Source organism: Pan paniscus, chromosome 9 (assembly GCF_029289425.2).
Source record: "Pan paniscus chromosome 9, NHGRI_mPanPan1-v2.0_pri, whole genome shotgun sequence".
Classification (NCBI taxonomy): Eukaryota; Metazoa; Chordata; class Mammalia; order Primates; family Hominidae; genus Pan; species Pan paniscus.
The window spans coordinates 132,055,759-132,070,791 of NC_073258.2; the positions used below are offsets into that span (position 1 = coordinate 132,055,759).

The 15,033-nt window shown below is 44.4% G+C and overlaps 1 protein-coding gene across 7 annotated transcripts in view; it reads left to right on the forward strand.

The window, feature by feature from the left end:
* Positions 1-1,020: 1,020 nt before the first annotated feature.
* NTM (neurotrimin) overlaps positions 1,021-15,033 on the forward strand; it is a 965,686-nt gene continuing 951,673 nt past the window's right edge. The window contains exon 1 of one of the 7 annotated variants that reach the window (XM_055095115.2): positions 1,021-1,527. Coding sequence is in view for 4 of the 7 variants with exons in the window: in XM_008973271.5 (XP_008971519.1) it covers positions 1,446-1,527 (82 nt within the window). In the remaining 3 variants the exon portion in view is untranslated. The remainder of the gene's footprint in view (positions 1,528-15,033) is intronic. The other 6 variants (XM_055095116.2, XM_008973271.5, XM_055095118.2 and 3 more) reach the window with 6 other exon arrangements.

Genomic DNA, 15,033 nt, shown 5'->3' on the forward strand with positions numbered 1-15,033 from the left:
CAATTCTCCTGCCTCAGCCACCCAAGTGGCTGGAACCACAGGTGCGCACCACCAAACCCAGATATTTTTAAGGAATTTTTTAGTAGAGATAGGGTTTCACCATGTTGCCCAGGCTGGTCTCGAATTCCTGAGCTCAGGCTACTGGCCTTCCTTGGCCTCCCAAAGTTGTGGGATTACAGGCGTGAGCCACAGTGCCCAGCCAGGAGCTACATTTTCTAGATTTTTTGTTCACATCCTCTAACTTGCTTCTCATAAGGGGAAGCCAAAGATTAGAATAAACTTCCAGGCCCTAGAATTAGACCTCTTAAGAAATCATTTATGTCCATTAGATTATTTCTGTTCGGTTTTTATTCTTTCCTATCACCAAGGAGGTTAATGTCTTCAACTCTCTGAGGAACTACACAAAGTTTACACTCAGAAAGCCCCTCCGCATGTCTACCCTGACTCTTTCTCGCTGCAGTTTAAATCACAGATGCTTCTATGATTGCTTTAGTGGATGTGGATTGACCAAGTCATGGGGAATAAACTCCTGCTTTGTTTTCTTTTGAAGAAGGTTCTCCATCTTCAGACTATAGAGCTTCTTCTCAAATACCAGGTACTTTGTACCTTTCCATTGTATCATATACACATGGATGACTTTAGGAAATTGACTTTTAAAAAGTGAATGAAAAAGAGGAGTAACATAGATGTTCTGAAACAGAAGTGACAGGAGGAGAAAATAGAAAGTTATTTACTATTTTCAAAGCAACTAAGTAGAAAGGTTGATGAAAGAGAGAGAAAAAAGCTGTCACTGAATGATATTTCCATTGGAGGGGAAAATAGGTACCAACAAATGAAATTTGACTCATCTTTACAAGTTTCACTGAGCATGAAAATGTCCCTTTAAAATTTCCCATAAGCCATGGCTGGCTATGGGATTTTTCCAGTGCAAAGGGAATCTGAGTTCAGGAGGCCAGGGAATGCCAGGGGGAAAGGGATTTTCTGATACTCAGAAGACTCAGAGACTGTCAGTTTAAAAAATGAAAGTAATATAGAAGGGGCAAAGTGGCATTTATCATTCTATCTCTCCAGGCTCCTGTCTCTTTAATCAGCTAGCCTGATTTGCCCAGTAAATGATTCCTGAGAGTGTGTGTGCGTGTGTGTGTGTGCCCGCGCGCGTGTGTTGTAGCTCTGTCAATCCTTGGATTAGAACCAATGATTGCAGCTTGTAGGAGGGCTGTCCAGGGCCAGATTGTACAATGTGTCTCAGTGCCAGAGTATGAGTGGAGATAATTACGGAGAAGTCATACTCTCTCACACCCTCGGCTTTCTTGTTGTGTCCTTCAGCAAAACAGTGGATTTAAATCTCCTTGCACAAGCTTGAGAGCAACACAGTCTATCAGGAAAGAAAGAAAGAAAAAAACCGAACCTGACAAAAAAGAAGAAAAAGAAGAAGAAAAAAAATCATGAAAACCATCCAGCCAAAAATGCACAATTCTATCTCTTGGGCAATCTTCACGGGGCTGGCTGCTCTGTGTCTCTTCCAAGGTAAGAGCTTGCTATTGATTTGCCTTCGGTAGACCCAGGAATTGTACAGTGTGCTTTATAAGATTTGCAGACTCCCCGAGTCGGCTGTGCTGCGCTGTTTGCAGGTGGAGGAGAGAGCGTTTAGACAGCATGGCTGGGACTTCATTCTCCCGACTAGGCTGTGAGAATATTGATTTGATTCTGGCTGCTACCGGAATGGGGGAATATGTATGTGCATAAGTAAAATGTGTTTGGTGCTCCTGTTAGGACTGTGGTTGTGTGCTAGGCTCCCTGGCTTCATGCACATTCTTGCACACATACACAACGGAGCACACATGTAAGCAGGGGGAGATGACAGATTCGGAGGGCAACAGGGTTGCTAATGTGTTGCTTATGCGACTGGGAAGAAATTACAAGAGGAAACTTTAAATATCGGCCAGCGAACTTGCAAAGCTTTTAAAAGGAGCAAAGGGGAAAATGCAGGCTAGAAAGAATCAGGTGCTTCCTGTGAGGTTCTGGTCAGCGATCCAGCTGCAAGGGATGAGTCAATTTGCAGCAGTGGGGGACAACTGTATTAGTTTTAAGTGTGTTCGGGGGTGTGTTTGTGGCTGGGGTCGGAGGTGTGGATAACAATCAGATAAAAGCGAGGGGAGCCGGGGCTCTGAAATTCTAAAAAGCTTTTCGAAGTTGAAGGGAGAGAGGCAATAAGAGTCGAATGCTAATTTTCTGTTTATTTATCGGCTGAGCCGGGAGCCCTGGGGGCTGCAGTTGAGTGCAAGCTTTGATGTTCCCAGTGCTGTGTTCTGTGCATTCGGAATCGGCCTCCACCTTGAGTCCATTTGCTGCACCGTGCCTCCCCACACCCCATCCCGGCTCTCACGTCTGTTCGTTCCAGCAACAGAATTATCCACTAATCTTTCTTGCTCCCACCTGCCCTGTCCTTTGGGGTAACTAGTTTGCCTCTTTTATATTAAACACAGCTAAAACTCGTAAGGATCGAGACAAGCTGAGAAACTTTCCCAGGGTGGCCCAGCAGGGCTCCGGGAGGAGGAGCCCTCTCTTGGGAGGTGAGGCTCAGTCCTATGCAGTTGTATTCCCAGAGGAAAGTTCCCTCTGACCCGGTGAAAAACGATGGGGAGTCCCACCCCCTCGCCCTCTTCTCCCCCTGCAATACGGAGCTCTCCTGATCTGGACTGAGTCCTGAGCTGTAGTCCTGCTGGCTCTTCTCCGAGGTTAGGATTTAGGGATTGCTGCTGTCCTCTTGACATAGGTTGCAGTGGCTGCAGTGTGGATCCACGTAAGGTGGGCAGAGAGACCAGGCTGGAAAGATCAAATGTGTACACCCTTGACTGGGGCTCGATGAAGAAGGCAAGGGGTGGGGACAGGAGGGATCTGTGTCGGATGATAAGGAAGTCCAAGGTGGTGAATCTTGCAGGGATGTCCATGATGTCGTCTGCTGCACCCAACCCCAGGAGGCATGGGCCTCAGGATCCCCTGCTGTCCCCTAGGGGCTTTGGTGGGTGTTTGAGTGAAGGGAATCAACTTGGAGGCATCCTCGATTGACTCCTCTTATATAATATGAAGCAGTATCAGTGTGTGTGTGTGTGCGTGCGTGTGTGTGCACCCTGCTTGTTCTGGGTGCACAAGAATGAAGTGGGGAAGCTGAGTTCAGGATCGGGCAGTTTCGGAAAAGCAGTTTCTGTGGGGGCTGACAGCAAAAATGAAAACTAAGCAGGCAAGGGGTAGGGTGAGGGGTCAGAGGTAGGGACAGGGAAGGTCCCAAGCCCTCAGTCATTTCTATCTGTCCCGAGACCCATGTCTCTTCTGTCTGTAACATCAAACTGGAGACAATGACCAAACTTCCACCATCAACAGCCCTGCTGGCTGCATGCCAGGAGCCCCAGGGCCATACTGAATTTACATATAAATTAGCATACGTGATTTTTTTTTCATCAGAATAAATGCAGGGAAGCATAATATTTGCTCATACTTTGAATCGTCTCTGAATAGATGAGTAGCAAAGTGGTGGTGCCAATTTCTCTAAGGTGCCATCTGACTTTGTGGTCTTGTTCCTAACTTGGGGTAGGGGTGGTGGCGACAGCACTATCTCAGACCTTATCACATTCTACCAAATCCTGAATTTCTCAAAAAGAATGATGGCCTTATTTGTGCTACCCTCACCCAGTCAGCCCTGAACGGGCTTCAGTGGTCGTAATAGAACAAGGCTGCCCAATTGTAACGCAGAACGACCCCCAAAGACCCGCATATTGCATGTCAGTCAGATGTGGCAAAGGTGATGTCTGTTTTCTCTTTCAGAGGAAGGAAGCTGAAGTCTGCCAGCTATCTCTTATCAAACTTGCAGAATTACTGAGGCAGCCCAGGTCTTGCCTGCAATAATCCACCCCTATTGCATTGACCCAGTGGGACTAGTTAGAATGCAGTACACATTCCAAGGCGATTTTTTCTTCTCCTCTGTTTTTGTTTTAAGCTGGTTCTTCCTAGAGCTGCTGCTTCCTGTGCCTCCTGCATCTTGAAAAGGTGTTTGATGCTAATGGCAGGTTAGGAACCCCTCCCTGATCTGCTCCTCCCCACAACCCAACCAGCAACCAAGATCCAGCTTAGATAGGGAGGGGGGTTTCTGAGGGAATCAGCACTGATTAGTGACGCTGACAGGAGGGGGGATTAGCTCCTTGGGGCTCTGGCCCTAAGATACACCAGGGTTGACTAAGTAGAGGCATCTCTTTCCCGGGAGCAGACACTACAGAACTGTCCATTGCAGCACACCCACCGCCCACCTTCTGCCACTGAGAGCCTCTGAAAGGAATGGCTGCTTGTGCTGCAGCTTCCTCTTTCTAGAAAACCGACCATTTATCCTTCGAAGGATTATTGTTTCTTTTAACACCTTCCGATTTGCTTGGCTAGGTTCCTCTCTTACCTTTCTCATTTCCTCAGCTCTCCTCACATCCCGCATCCACTTAGCAGCTAGCTTGAGACACAGACAGGGCAGAGGAGAAGGAAAAGGTGCCTCGGCAAAGTTCACACTCCCCTTCACGCAGCACCCAGGAGGTGGGCGGTGGGCGCCGTTCGGCTGGGCAGGCCGGCCAGGTTCCTGCCATGCACAGTACACACGTGGTGCCAGCAGCAGCTTGAGCTGGGCAATGCTTCTGAGATTCAGGGATGGCAGGCGAGACCATAGCAATATCTACTGGCAAAGTGGAAACATCAGCCTGGGATGATGGGACCCTGGGCCTGACATAGGCATTGTGGGCTCTTGGAAGCATGGCAGTAAGGGGAGGGCGTCAGGGAGCCTCATCGAATGGAACCTGCCTGCCAGGCTTGGGGCTGCCAACTTGAGGCAAGTTCCTGGCAAGGCGTGCACAGTGGCACAAATGTAGCTCACCTCCGCCCTTTGTATTAGGAGGCCACCCCACCAATGGGGATGGCCGTCTGAGCATTGGCTCAAGCGTGCCTGGAGAGTGTCTGCCCTGGCCGGCAGGTCTCGCTGCATGAAGACCATTCTTGAAACTGCAGCTTTAGTTACCAGGCACAGAGCCTGGTCCTGGTCCTGATTCTTCCCTTTTTTGGTTCCCTTAAAGCCAAATATAAGCCCCCAGATCTCGTCTTATCAGCTGCAATGTACAGTCCCTGACTTCTGTTCTTTCTCAGTAACTTCCTTCTATAGCGCTGGTTTTAATTCAGGCGTCCTGCATAGTGTCTTCAGGTGTGTCTCTTGGTTCCCTGCCTGAGGTGATAGGGTCTAGATTGCCTCCTGGCAGTTCCCTGGGTTCTGCTCTCTGCCTGCATGCTGTCTGCCAGGCTGGTACTGGCTCCTTTCCTGGATGGGCCAAACAACCTGGTGTTGATTTTAGCCAAAACTTGTCCCTTGGGATGAAGTGAGCTCTCTCAATATCCCAAGAAATGGCAGAATTTCTGAATCAATATGGGACACATGATTCTGACGTGTGCAGGAAACACATGCTGGAGAGATTTGTAATGCTCTTGCCATTCAATCATAGTAGAGGCACACTTTGGGTAGGATGAACAGGTCTGTGATTTGGCTTTTTTCCTAGTATTTTGGATTCAAGCTCATGATCTGCTTCTGCTCACAAACTAGAATGCTAAAGATTAACAAACAAACAAACAAACAAACAAACAAAAAACCCACATTGCTCTCTCTCTTGCTGTAGCAGAGATCCTACAAATGCTTCACACACCCAGTATGCGTGGTCTCCAGGTTTCAAGCCATTTCTAGTGGTCTGAACATAGCTCCATGGGGGACATGTACATCTAAGCTCAAATTTCTCTGTTTTCTGTAGGGAAAAATCTCTCCCTCTGCGGGCCTATCTCCCCACCTGACCACCAGGCCGGGGAGCGACTCCCCTGGGTGTTGTAAGGACTCATTAATGCTTCTAACACTCCAAACATGTGGTGCTAAGTGGAACTCCATGCTGAGATTATATTTATGCAGTTTACTTCCTTTCTGCTCTATTGTCTTGTTACATGTTTACTTTATGTCTATAGTCATTTGAAATTCAATAAAACCAATTAAACATAAAAAAATGAAAGCATGCAGTAATAAAGAAGTCGATGGCATACAGTTTGGAGGGGTCAAAGGGTACCATCCTAGTGTGCCTAGAAGAATCTCTTCCCCATTGCCGGAGGGTGCTTCATCTTATCAGAGAGTGCACTGGGGAAGGGCAGAAGGGCTTTAGAAGGCACTTGCAGGGAGCATGCCTCCCATCCCTTTGCAAAAGGAGGCTTCAGTGTGGGACTGCAGCGTGAATGGTGGAGAGGGGGAGCACTAGGGAGGATGGAGCTGGAGGTAGGAGTTTCAGAAAAAATAGCTCTAATCTGGATTGGCAAAGGGTGGGAAAAAAAGAGCTCTGGCTTCTGCTTTGACTGATTTTGGTCAGTAACCTCTGAGAACTTTATTATTTTTTTTTCTTTCATGTATGTATGTATGTATGTCTTTATTTATGCAACCCTCTGGATTAAGCCTGCTCTTGCTACCACTGCTTAAACTGAAAAGATATAGGAGTGCATCCATTTTCCTTCCCATTCTCTCTCCCTCCTTCCCTCCTTCTCTCCTTCTGCCCACTCCCCCTACTTCTCTGGTCTTCACCTTCTCTTTTTCTCTTTCCCTTTTTCTGTTTTCCTTTCATTTTTCCTTCTCCTCTATGGGAAAAGTAATTGATCAGTTGACAGATCTAGGTCAAGCTGGCAGGAGTTGCTCTGCTTCATGCAGGCTTGCCTAGGAGAAGGAGGGGAGAGCCTGTCTTCACAGTTCAGAAGGAGCCCAGCTGATGTGATGGAAGCGGGGAGGGAGGCCAATGCACCATGGGCGAGTTCAGCCCTCCCCAAAAGGTTCTCTGGGATCCTATTAATTACAGAGTCTTCCATTATTTGGTATCTCTCACACTCTAATTTTCCATATCAAATTTATCTTTGCCTATTTCCTGCTTTTTTTCTCAGCTTCTATAAGCTGCCTGTTTCGGTTTTTCTTGTTCTTCTTTCTACTTGCCCCTCCTTTCTCTTCTCCTTTTCTACTGCTTCTAAAATCATGACAGGAGATCACAGAATCTCCTCTACTTAAGTCATATTAGAGAAATGGCCTTTTGTTTATTTGCAAGTGGAGAAACAGAAACCCTGCCAGAAGAGCTCTGTAAGTCATTTGCAAACTGCAAAACAAACCAACAAAGATTCACATTTTCATTGCGGAGAAGAGCGTATTTCAAGAGAGACTGTCAAGCTAAGAAATCAAATATTGGAAAACACATTCTTCAGCTCTGTTACTAAGGACATCTTAGGTTACTAAATTTGTTTTTTTTTTTTTTTTTAGCTTCAGTGAGAGTGTTGCCCTTTGCGATAAGAAAAGACTGATCAAAAGACTGCTGGTTTTGGCTTTACTTCCTCATTCAAATTCACTCGCTAGTGGTGCTTCCTTTGCTCATCTTGGAAATGTCATCAAACTCTCACCCTAACACCAAATCCATCTGGTTGTTTATTTGTCCACTGGTTCAATCACATCCAAGTGTTTATTGAGTGTCTACTACATTCGGTGCATTGTTTTAGGTGCTGGAGATACAACAGCGATGAAAAACCAACTAACGGATAAGACCAAAGACCTAGTTGGGTCTCTCAGATTTGGCTTGGCTTGGCATCCTTTGTCATAAATGGAAAGCAACAACAGCAGTACCAGAAGCAAGGGTGGAGACTTCATGACACAGCCTCTGGCCTCCTGGGCAAATGATGACAGATGGCAGGAAAGTAACTAGCCCTCAATCCTTGTTTTGAGACAGGGGTTTGGGGAGAGGAGGTGCACACCCTGGCTCTGGGTTCTCATAACACAGAGATGCTGCCTTTGCTACTCCACACAACCTCTTGTAGAAAAGGAGATCATGGATGCCTTTGGTGTATATAGGATGGGGAATGCTGCTGTGAGTTCACTGTCTTTGTGGTCATTGTCTTGTGTGTTTGAGTTACTGGTTGATGCTGAACATCACTGTCACCTCTCTGGCCTCTCCACCTCCTTTATGCCCTGACTTCTGCACAGAACTGGAGGGCCAAGAAGATAAAAGGAGAATACCAGATAAGGCCAGGGAAGAATTTGCCTCAGACAGCTTTTGTGGATGAGGCAAATACTATTCTTCTGACCTCTGGGAGGGATTCAGAATTCAGGGTAGAGCTAAGATAACCTCCTCTATGAGAACCCTTTTAATTTGCTACCCAATCATCACATCTTAATTTAGAGTTCCTGGAATAATACAAATGCATTATTAACAAAAGGAATTTCTTTGTTTTCTTCTGGTGGAATACAGTGTTTTGGGCGTCACATTGTGTAGTTGTTCTCCTACACACCCATCTTCTTTCAATCCATGGATTGTGTTTGCAGCACTGTGTGTACAGAGGTAACAAAGCTGCTCTGGCGCTCACGCTGTGTACTCTAGCTGCACCCTGAATGCTTTGGGAGGGCTGCTGCTATCTGCATTTCCATCACGGTGGTGGTGATCATGCCTAGGTTTTCTCATGAACAAGAACAGGTAATTACCTTTCTCATAAACCCATGATTCTTCCAAGTCCAGTGGTCTAGACCAATTATACATTGCCCAGCTTGATCTCAGAAGTCAGAATGATCCTCAGCGGGTAGGTGCAATCTGTATTTATTTGCAATACTCTGTCTGAAAGCCAGTGGTTTGCAAACTTGCCATACCATAGAATCACCTGGGGAACTTTATAAAAATACCAATGTCTGGACCCTATCACAGACCAATTAAATCAGAATCCCTTTGAATGGGACCCTACACTGATATTTTTAAGAGCTCTCCAAGAAGGCCTAATCTGCAGTCAGATTGAAAAGTGTACCTCTAAAGCCATCTGAACATGTTCAAAGACCTTGGGTAAGACACATCCCCTATATGGGCTTCAGTTTTCTCACTCTAAAATAAAACACTTGGACTAAGAGATTTTCAAGTCTCATTCCAAGTTCAACATTTGGCAATACTGCAAATAGTCTTTTTGAGTATAGTTATTGATAGGTAGTGGTGCTAAAAGAAAATACTCAGCACCAGCCTCTGCCTGCAGGAAGGTAAGAATATAAACAGCATCACAGATGAATGAACAGAGTCAGAACATGTAAATGGTGTGTGTGCGTGCAACTCTACATGCTATCTCATATATATGATGTTGTGTATTCATATATGCATGCATTTATTTACCTATAAAGCATCCTTAGAATGGAAGGAAAGGATTAACTTGTCATGGATAGGGGGAATAGAACTGATAATGACTCTCAATTGATCAGTTCCTAAGCCTTCCTACAAGAGAAATTCAGAAGGCATTTGATTGAGGGTCAAAAAGGAATGTGATTGAGCTGGATTGGAGAGTGCTCAGCAACGACAAGCCTTAGAAGAAGCTCCATCCTGAGGTGTGAGAATTACATATTTCTCTTCTACCTAGCCTCCCTGCCCCTCCCCAGGAATCAGTTATCCAGCTGCATTGCTTCCATTGCTCCCTCCTTCTCATGGTCAATAAAGACTCATGCTCAGAACCTCAATGACAATTTTGCAGCTTCATATGTTAGGTAGAAGTGATGCTGGCTCCACTCACATGGCCGGGACAGCTCCTGTGGTGTATGCCGGAGTGAAAACTTGTTTGTTTTCTGATGGAGTCAGCAGATCTAAGAGGCACATTAGAACAGGGCTACTGGCAGATTTGTGCCAAGTTTAGTCTCTGGGTAACCCACACACCCACCTGGCTCCCCAGAGTGTTCATACTGCTGTGCCAGACAACCCCTGATTCACAACCAGCTCAGGCTGGGAGGGAGGCTCAGAGGGACTTTCAAGATACTTTATTTCAGGTCCTCTTTTGGGCTCTGACCCCTCAACAGTGCAGCTGCAGTGGTCCTCCAGCCTCTATCTCCAGTGATAGGAACTTGCATCTCTTCAGAAGTCCATTGCATCTGACTGTCAGATTTCAGGAAGACAGGAGGATGGGAAGAAGAGGCAGGGGAAGAGGAAGGAGAAGGAGATTCTGCCTTCTTATAGAATCCAGCCACATGTCCTGTATCTGGAGAGTGATTATGACATAGCGGCTCCTAACACAGCAGCTCCAGGACCAGATGGCCTTGAGCCAAACCTGGGTCTGCCTCTTTCTGGTTTGAGATCTGTGGCAATTGAATCAACCTCTGTACAACTCAGCTCCTCTTCAATAAGATAGAGATAATTATAGGACTTACCTTGTAAGGTTATTTTAAGGAATAAATAAGTTAATGCAAATAAAGTGTTTGAATACTGCCTTGTACATAGTAAGCTCTCAATAAATATTACCTAATTCTACTACCCACAGGACTGGTCTAGTTTTTCTACATGACTGTTTTCAAATATTTGAAACTGTGATTTCCTCCCTTTCTCCCCTGAATCTCCTCTTTACTAGGTTAAATATTCCAAGGTTTGCCTCCTATTTTCTATAAAATCATCCATTAACAGAGTGCTGGTGGTTCTTCTCTAGAGTTGTTCCGCTTCCTCTGCATCCTTCTTCCAGTCTTCTCCCAGTATGTCCTGGTAGCCCAGCATATTAGAGCCCAGCATATTATAGCTTCTCCTGATTCCAAATCCAAGTAGAATGAAGTCTCAGCTCTCTGGCAAGGCATGTGAAATCCTAAGGGTCTGTCCTCAGTTTGCCTCTCTCCTAAACTGAGGCACTCCCTGCTCCATGGCCTCTTTGGGGTTTCCTGTTGCTCCCTCTGTAAAGCACACGAGCATGCTGTTCCTTTGGCTTATGCTCAGGCCCTACCCTGCCCCTCTCTACCTAGAAAATGCTTTTGATATTTTCAGACTGAATTCAAAGTTCAGTACCCTTTCCTTTGAGTCTTTTTTTTTTTTTTTGAGATGGAGTCTCCTGCCTAGGCTTCAGATGCAATGGTGCCATCTCAGCTCACCTCAACCTCCGCCTCCCGGGTTCAAGCGATTCTCCTGCCTCAGCCTCCAGAGTAGCTGGGATTACAGGCATGTGCCACCATGCCCAGCTAATTTTTTTCTATTTTTACTAGAGATGGGATTTCTCCATGTTGGTCAGGCTGGTCTTGAACTCCTGACATCAGGTGATCCGCCCGCCTCAGCCTCTCAAAGTGCTGGGATTACAGGCGTGAGCTACCGTGCCCAGCTGAGTCTTCTTACTCCTTCTCTTATGCTTGCCTTGCACTTTTTCTTACCTTTACTGTTCATATCCACAACCTGTTAGTGTAGGTGACCTATTTACATGTCTGTCTCCCCTTACCAGGCTGTGGGCTCCAGAAGGGCCAGAACAATCTTATTTATCTTTATATACCTAGTACACATAGCACAGCCCCTGGGACAAATGTGACACTCAGTGTTTATGGATGAAAGGAAGGGAGGAAGACCTGAGATCCCACTAGGTATTTCAGCTGCCCTGTAACTCTGTCGACTCAAGGTGAGCTATTGTTCATTCAACTCTTCCTTATCGTTTGCCTGAGTTGTTTCAATAGGTATGCAAGAGCCTGACCTCAGAACTTACCCTTTCTATTATAAAGCCATTTTCTTAGATTCAACTCATCTCTTCTTTCTGACAAATATTTTTTTTAGATCCTAAATCTTTTTTTCCCATATATTAGTAATCCCTCCTGGCTGTAATCAATAATAAACCAGATGTTATGGATACCTATGTAGTAGTACTTGTGGAGCTCAGTATTTCAGGCTAAACGGACCCAAGAGTGGAAAAGTCATTCTAATGGTGAACTGCTCAGATCAGTAGGGGAAGGGGGAAGAACTTACGCTCTACATCTAGGTGAGGTGCTGGCATCAGAGGGAAGAATGGGGACAGGGAAGGTTGAACCTAAGAAAAGAGGAAAATGACTGGATGAATTCATCTAGTTGGAGAAGGTGAAGTGGTCCAGTGTTTTTTAGCTGTTTCTCCAAATCTAGTCTCTCTTCCACAAAGCTGTCCACTAGAGTACTTGACTTTCTTCCTCAACAGTCAAGAGGAAACTCAGCCCAGTCATGGAATGGATTAATCAACAGCTTTTTTTCTCAATGCAACTGGTGATACATGAATATTTATAGTTGGATAAACCATTTTGCTAATTCTGAAGACAAATAAGAATTAACTAATCATTCTACATTTCCTCTTCCTTTTCCATGAAAACTTCCTAATAAAAGGATCTAAATGCCATATTGTCATTTTTTTCCATTATTTTTTCATACTGCTAACTCCTTGTCCAAGGTCAAATAATTTAATAATTAAATCCAGAAGCTTTTTCATGGACTCCTAGAGTTGTGAGATACCGTGGCATTTCACTTGCCCTGTCTCCTCCCCAAGGCAACAATACCATCTGAACTGTGTTGATTAATTCCTGCTCAAGAACTCCAGAGATTTCTAGTGACCAGACACTCACTACCTGAGTTGTGGCTCTCAGTTCTGGCTGCCTATCAGAATCACCTCTGGAGATTGTTATAAAGCAGATGCCCAGGTCTGACTCTCAAAAATTCTCCTGGCACAGGTCAGAATAGGGCAAGTTCATCTCTATTCCAAAAGAACAGCAGATGATTCTATTGGGAAGTACAGCTAAGCATAACTGATGTTAACACTCTTTTTCATAGCTGATAAACTATGTGAGAAAGCACTTTGCAATTCTGGCAGGCATTCTTGATGCCTCCTCAATATCAATTCTATCTTTTCTCTTTTGAAATAGTACTCTAAATTTTTTCATAGTAAGAATATGCCCATTTAAAATACTCAACTTCCAGATTCTGTTATAACATATGGTCATATACTGTGGTTCAGGCCAATGGGATACAAGCATAAGATGACTGGGTACAGTGTGGAGGGTTGTACTTGGATGGCCTGTGCTTTTTGGACTTTATTATTTTCCCTTCTTGACTGGGAGACTGGGATCCTTCCTGGAGGTGCAGGATCCCACTTACAAACAGGAGGACAAAGAACACATATCAAGAATGACAGAGAAGGATGCTTGTAGGTCAAACCACATGGACTTGCTGTTTGGGTAAATAAAAAATAATTGAGTATAGGTAATTTCATATATCTCAAACTGATAGGGGGAACTCAGGTTCAAGATGACATAGCAGTTGTACCAGCTCTAGAATGCATAGTTATAAAGTTATCATCACTTGTGAAAAAAAAAATCTCCATTTAATTAGTTTTCTTTTCCTTGCAGCTGAATACAATCCTAATGAATCTATGTGGAACAAAACTTTGCCCCTCCCTAAGTTTTGCCTTTAGAGCTATCAGGATAGAAGTAATAGTGTATGATCCACTTTCTAAGAGATGACTATCATAGACCCTACTTATCTTATCGTGGCATCCTTCGTTCTTTCTTGTGATCATCGCATGGCACAGTTTCTGGAGCACTAATCATCCTGATCATTATCTTTGAAACATGACCAGTTTGATAATGATCAACTGAAAAGGTTTTGCCAGAGCAGACTCTGCCAGCTGTAGTCTGACTGGCAAAGTAGAAAGTGAACTGTTACTTAGCAGATTTTGGACTTTATAGTTACATAGGTTCATTCAATTATTGTGTTAGTTTCATTCTTTTTTTCGGATATGCCACATCCTTGGCTCATTTTGAGGCTGTATTTTTTCCTCTCACAAAATAACTGATTCCATAAGACCTTGCCTATCCTTGCTCACAGGTGATCTTTTCTAAATGATCTTTTTAAACACTTAAAACTTTATTGCCCCTGTGTCCATTGTTTAAATCCATTGAGATTATTTTTCAATCCCGATGAGATGTCTTCATCAGCTTTTTGTTATCTCCAAATGATACAGACATGACATCTCCACATCATTGAATCTAATGATAAAAGAACAACATAATCGATCTGAAAGCATGGCCAGGTGCTTACTTACATTTATATTTCATCCACTTCAGAATTATTTGTTCAGACCATACTAGGTATTAGGCATACACAACAACAAGGCAGGCATAGTTCCTGCACTCAGTTAGATAGACAAGTGACTACCACGTGGTAAGTGCTAGAATAAAAGCAGGTAAGTTTGCTATGGCAGCATTTGGGAGACTTTTCAGGACAGGAAAGTTCTCTGGAAGGAAGATATGTTAAAGCTGAGAGATAAAGGTGAATAGATTTAACCAGGTGAGAAGAGAGATGAGTGTTACAAGTGGAAGAAACTACATATGCTAAGGTCTACAGGGAAGAGAGCATGGTAGGAGTTCAGAATTCTGAAATCAAATATGGCTAGATTGAGTGTGTTTGTATGGGGTGATGGGAGGAGGAATGCAGGTGGAAAGACAAGAGGTATATGTAGAGAGGTAGGTAGAGGTCAGGGCTAGAACTGTTTCCACTGAAGATTTTATACTGAGGGAAAAGCGTGCATTGAAGGGTTGTATGCTTGAGAGTAACATGACCACACTTGCAGTTGTAGTGGCCAAACAACATGATTTGGGTTGTGAAAATGGTAATGTGTCACTCTAATTACAATATGGGAAATGAATTGAAGTTGGGCAAGACTAGAGGAAAGGGAGCCTCCTAAGGGACGTTGCAACCAGTTAGGCACGAGGCCACCAGAGTGACAGTTGCAGAGAAGGAGAGACATGGGGGTATTCAAAAGTTGTGGAGGTAGAAGGGTTAAGACTTGGAGATGGACGGGGAAGAAGGGGATAAGTAATAAAGAAAGTGTAAGAGGACTTCTGTTTTCTAAGTGAATGGCTTAGAGGTGGGTTTTAGAGAGATAGTAATTAATGCAATTTGGGTCATGATGGGTTTAACAGTAGCTTTCCAATATGAGGTTAGCTAGATGGATCTGAAACTCTGGGTATGAAAAAAGACAGTCTTCAACACAGATACAACTAATTACCCAGGGAGAGAGTAAGGAATACATAAAAAAGAATTGAGGGCAAACACTAGTCTTTAAAGGCTGGGAGGAGAAGGGATCTGGAAAAGCAGATTGACAAAAAGTGGACAAATACATAGGAGAAAAATCTGGAAAGCATGAGGCCATCAAGGCCAAATGATGTAAATTTGAGGAAGGCAG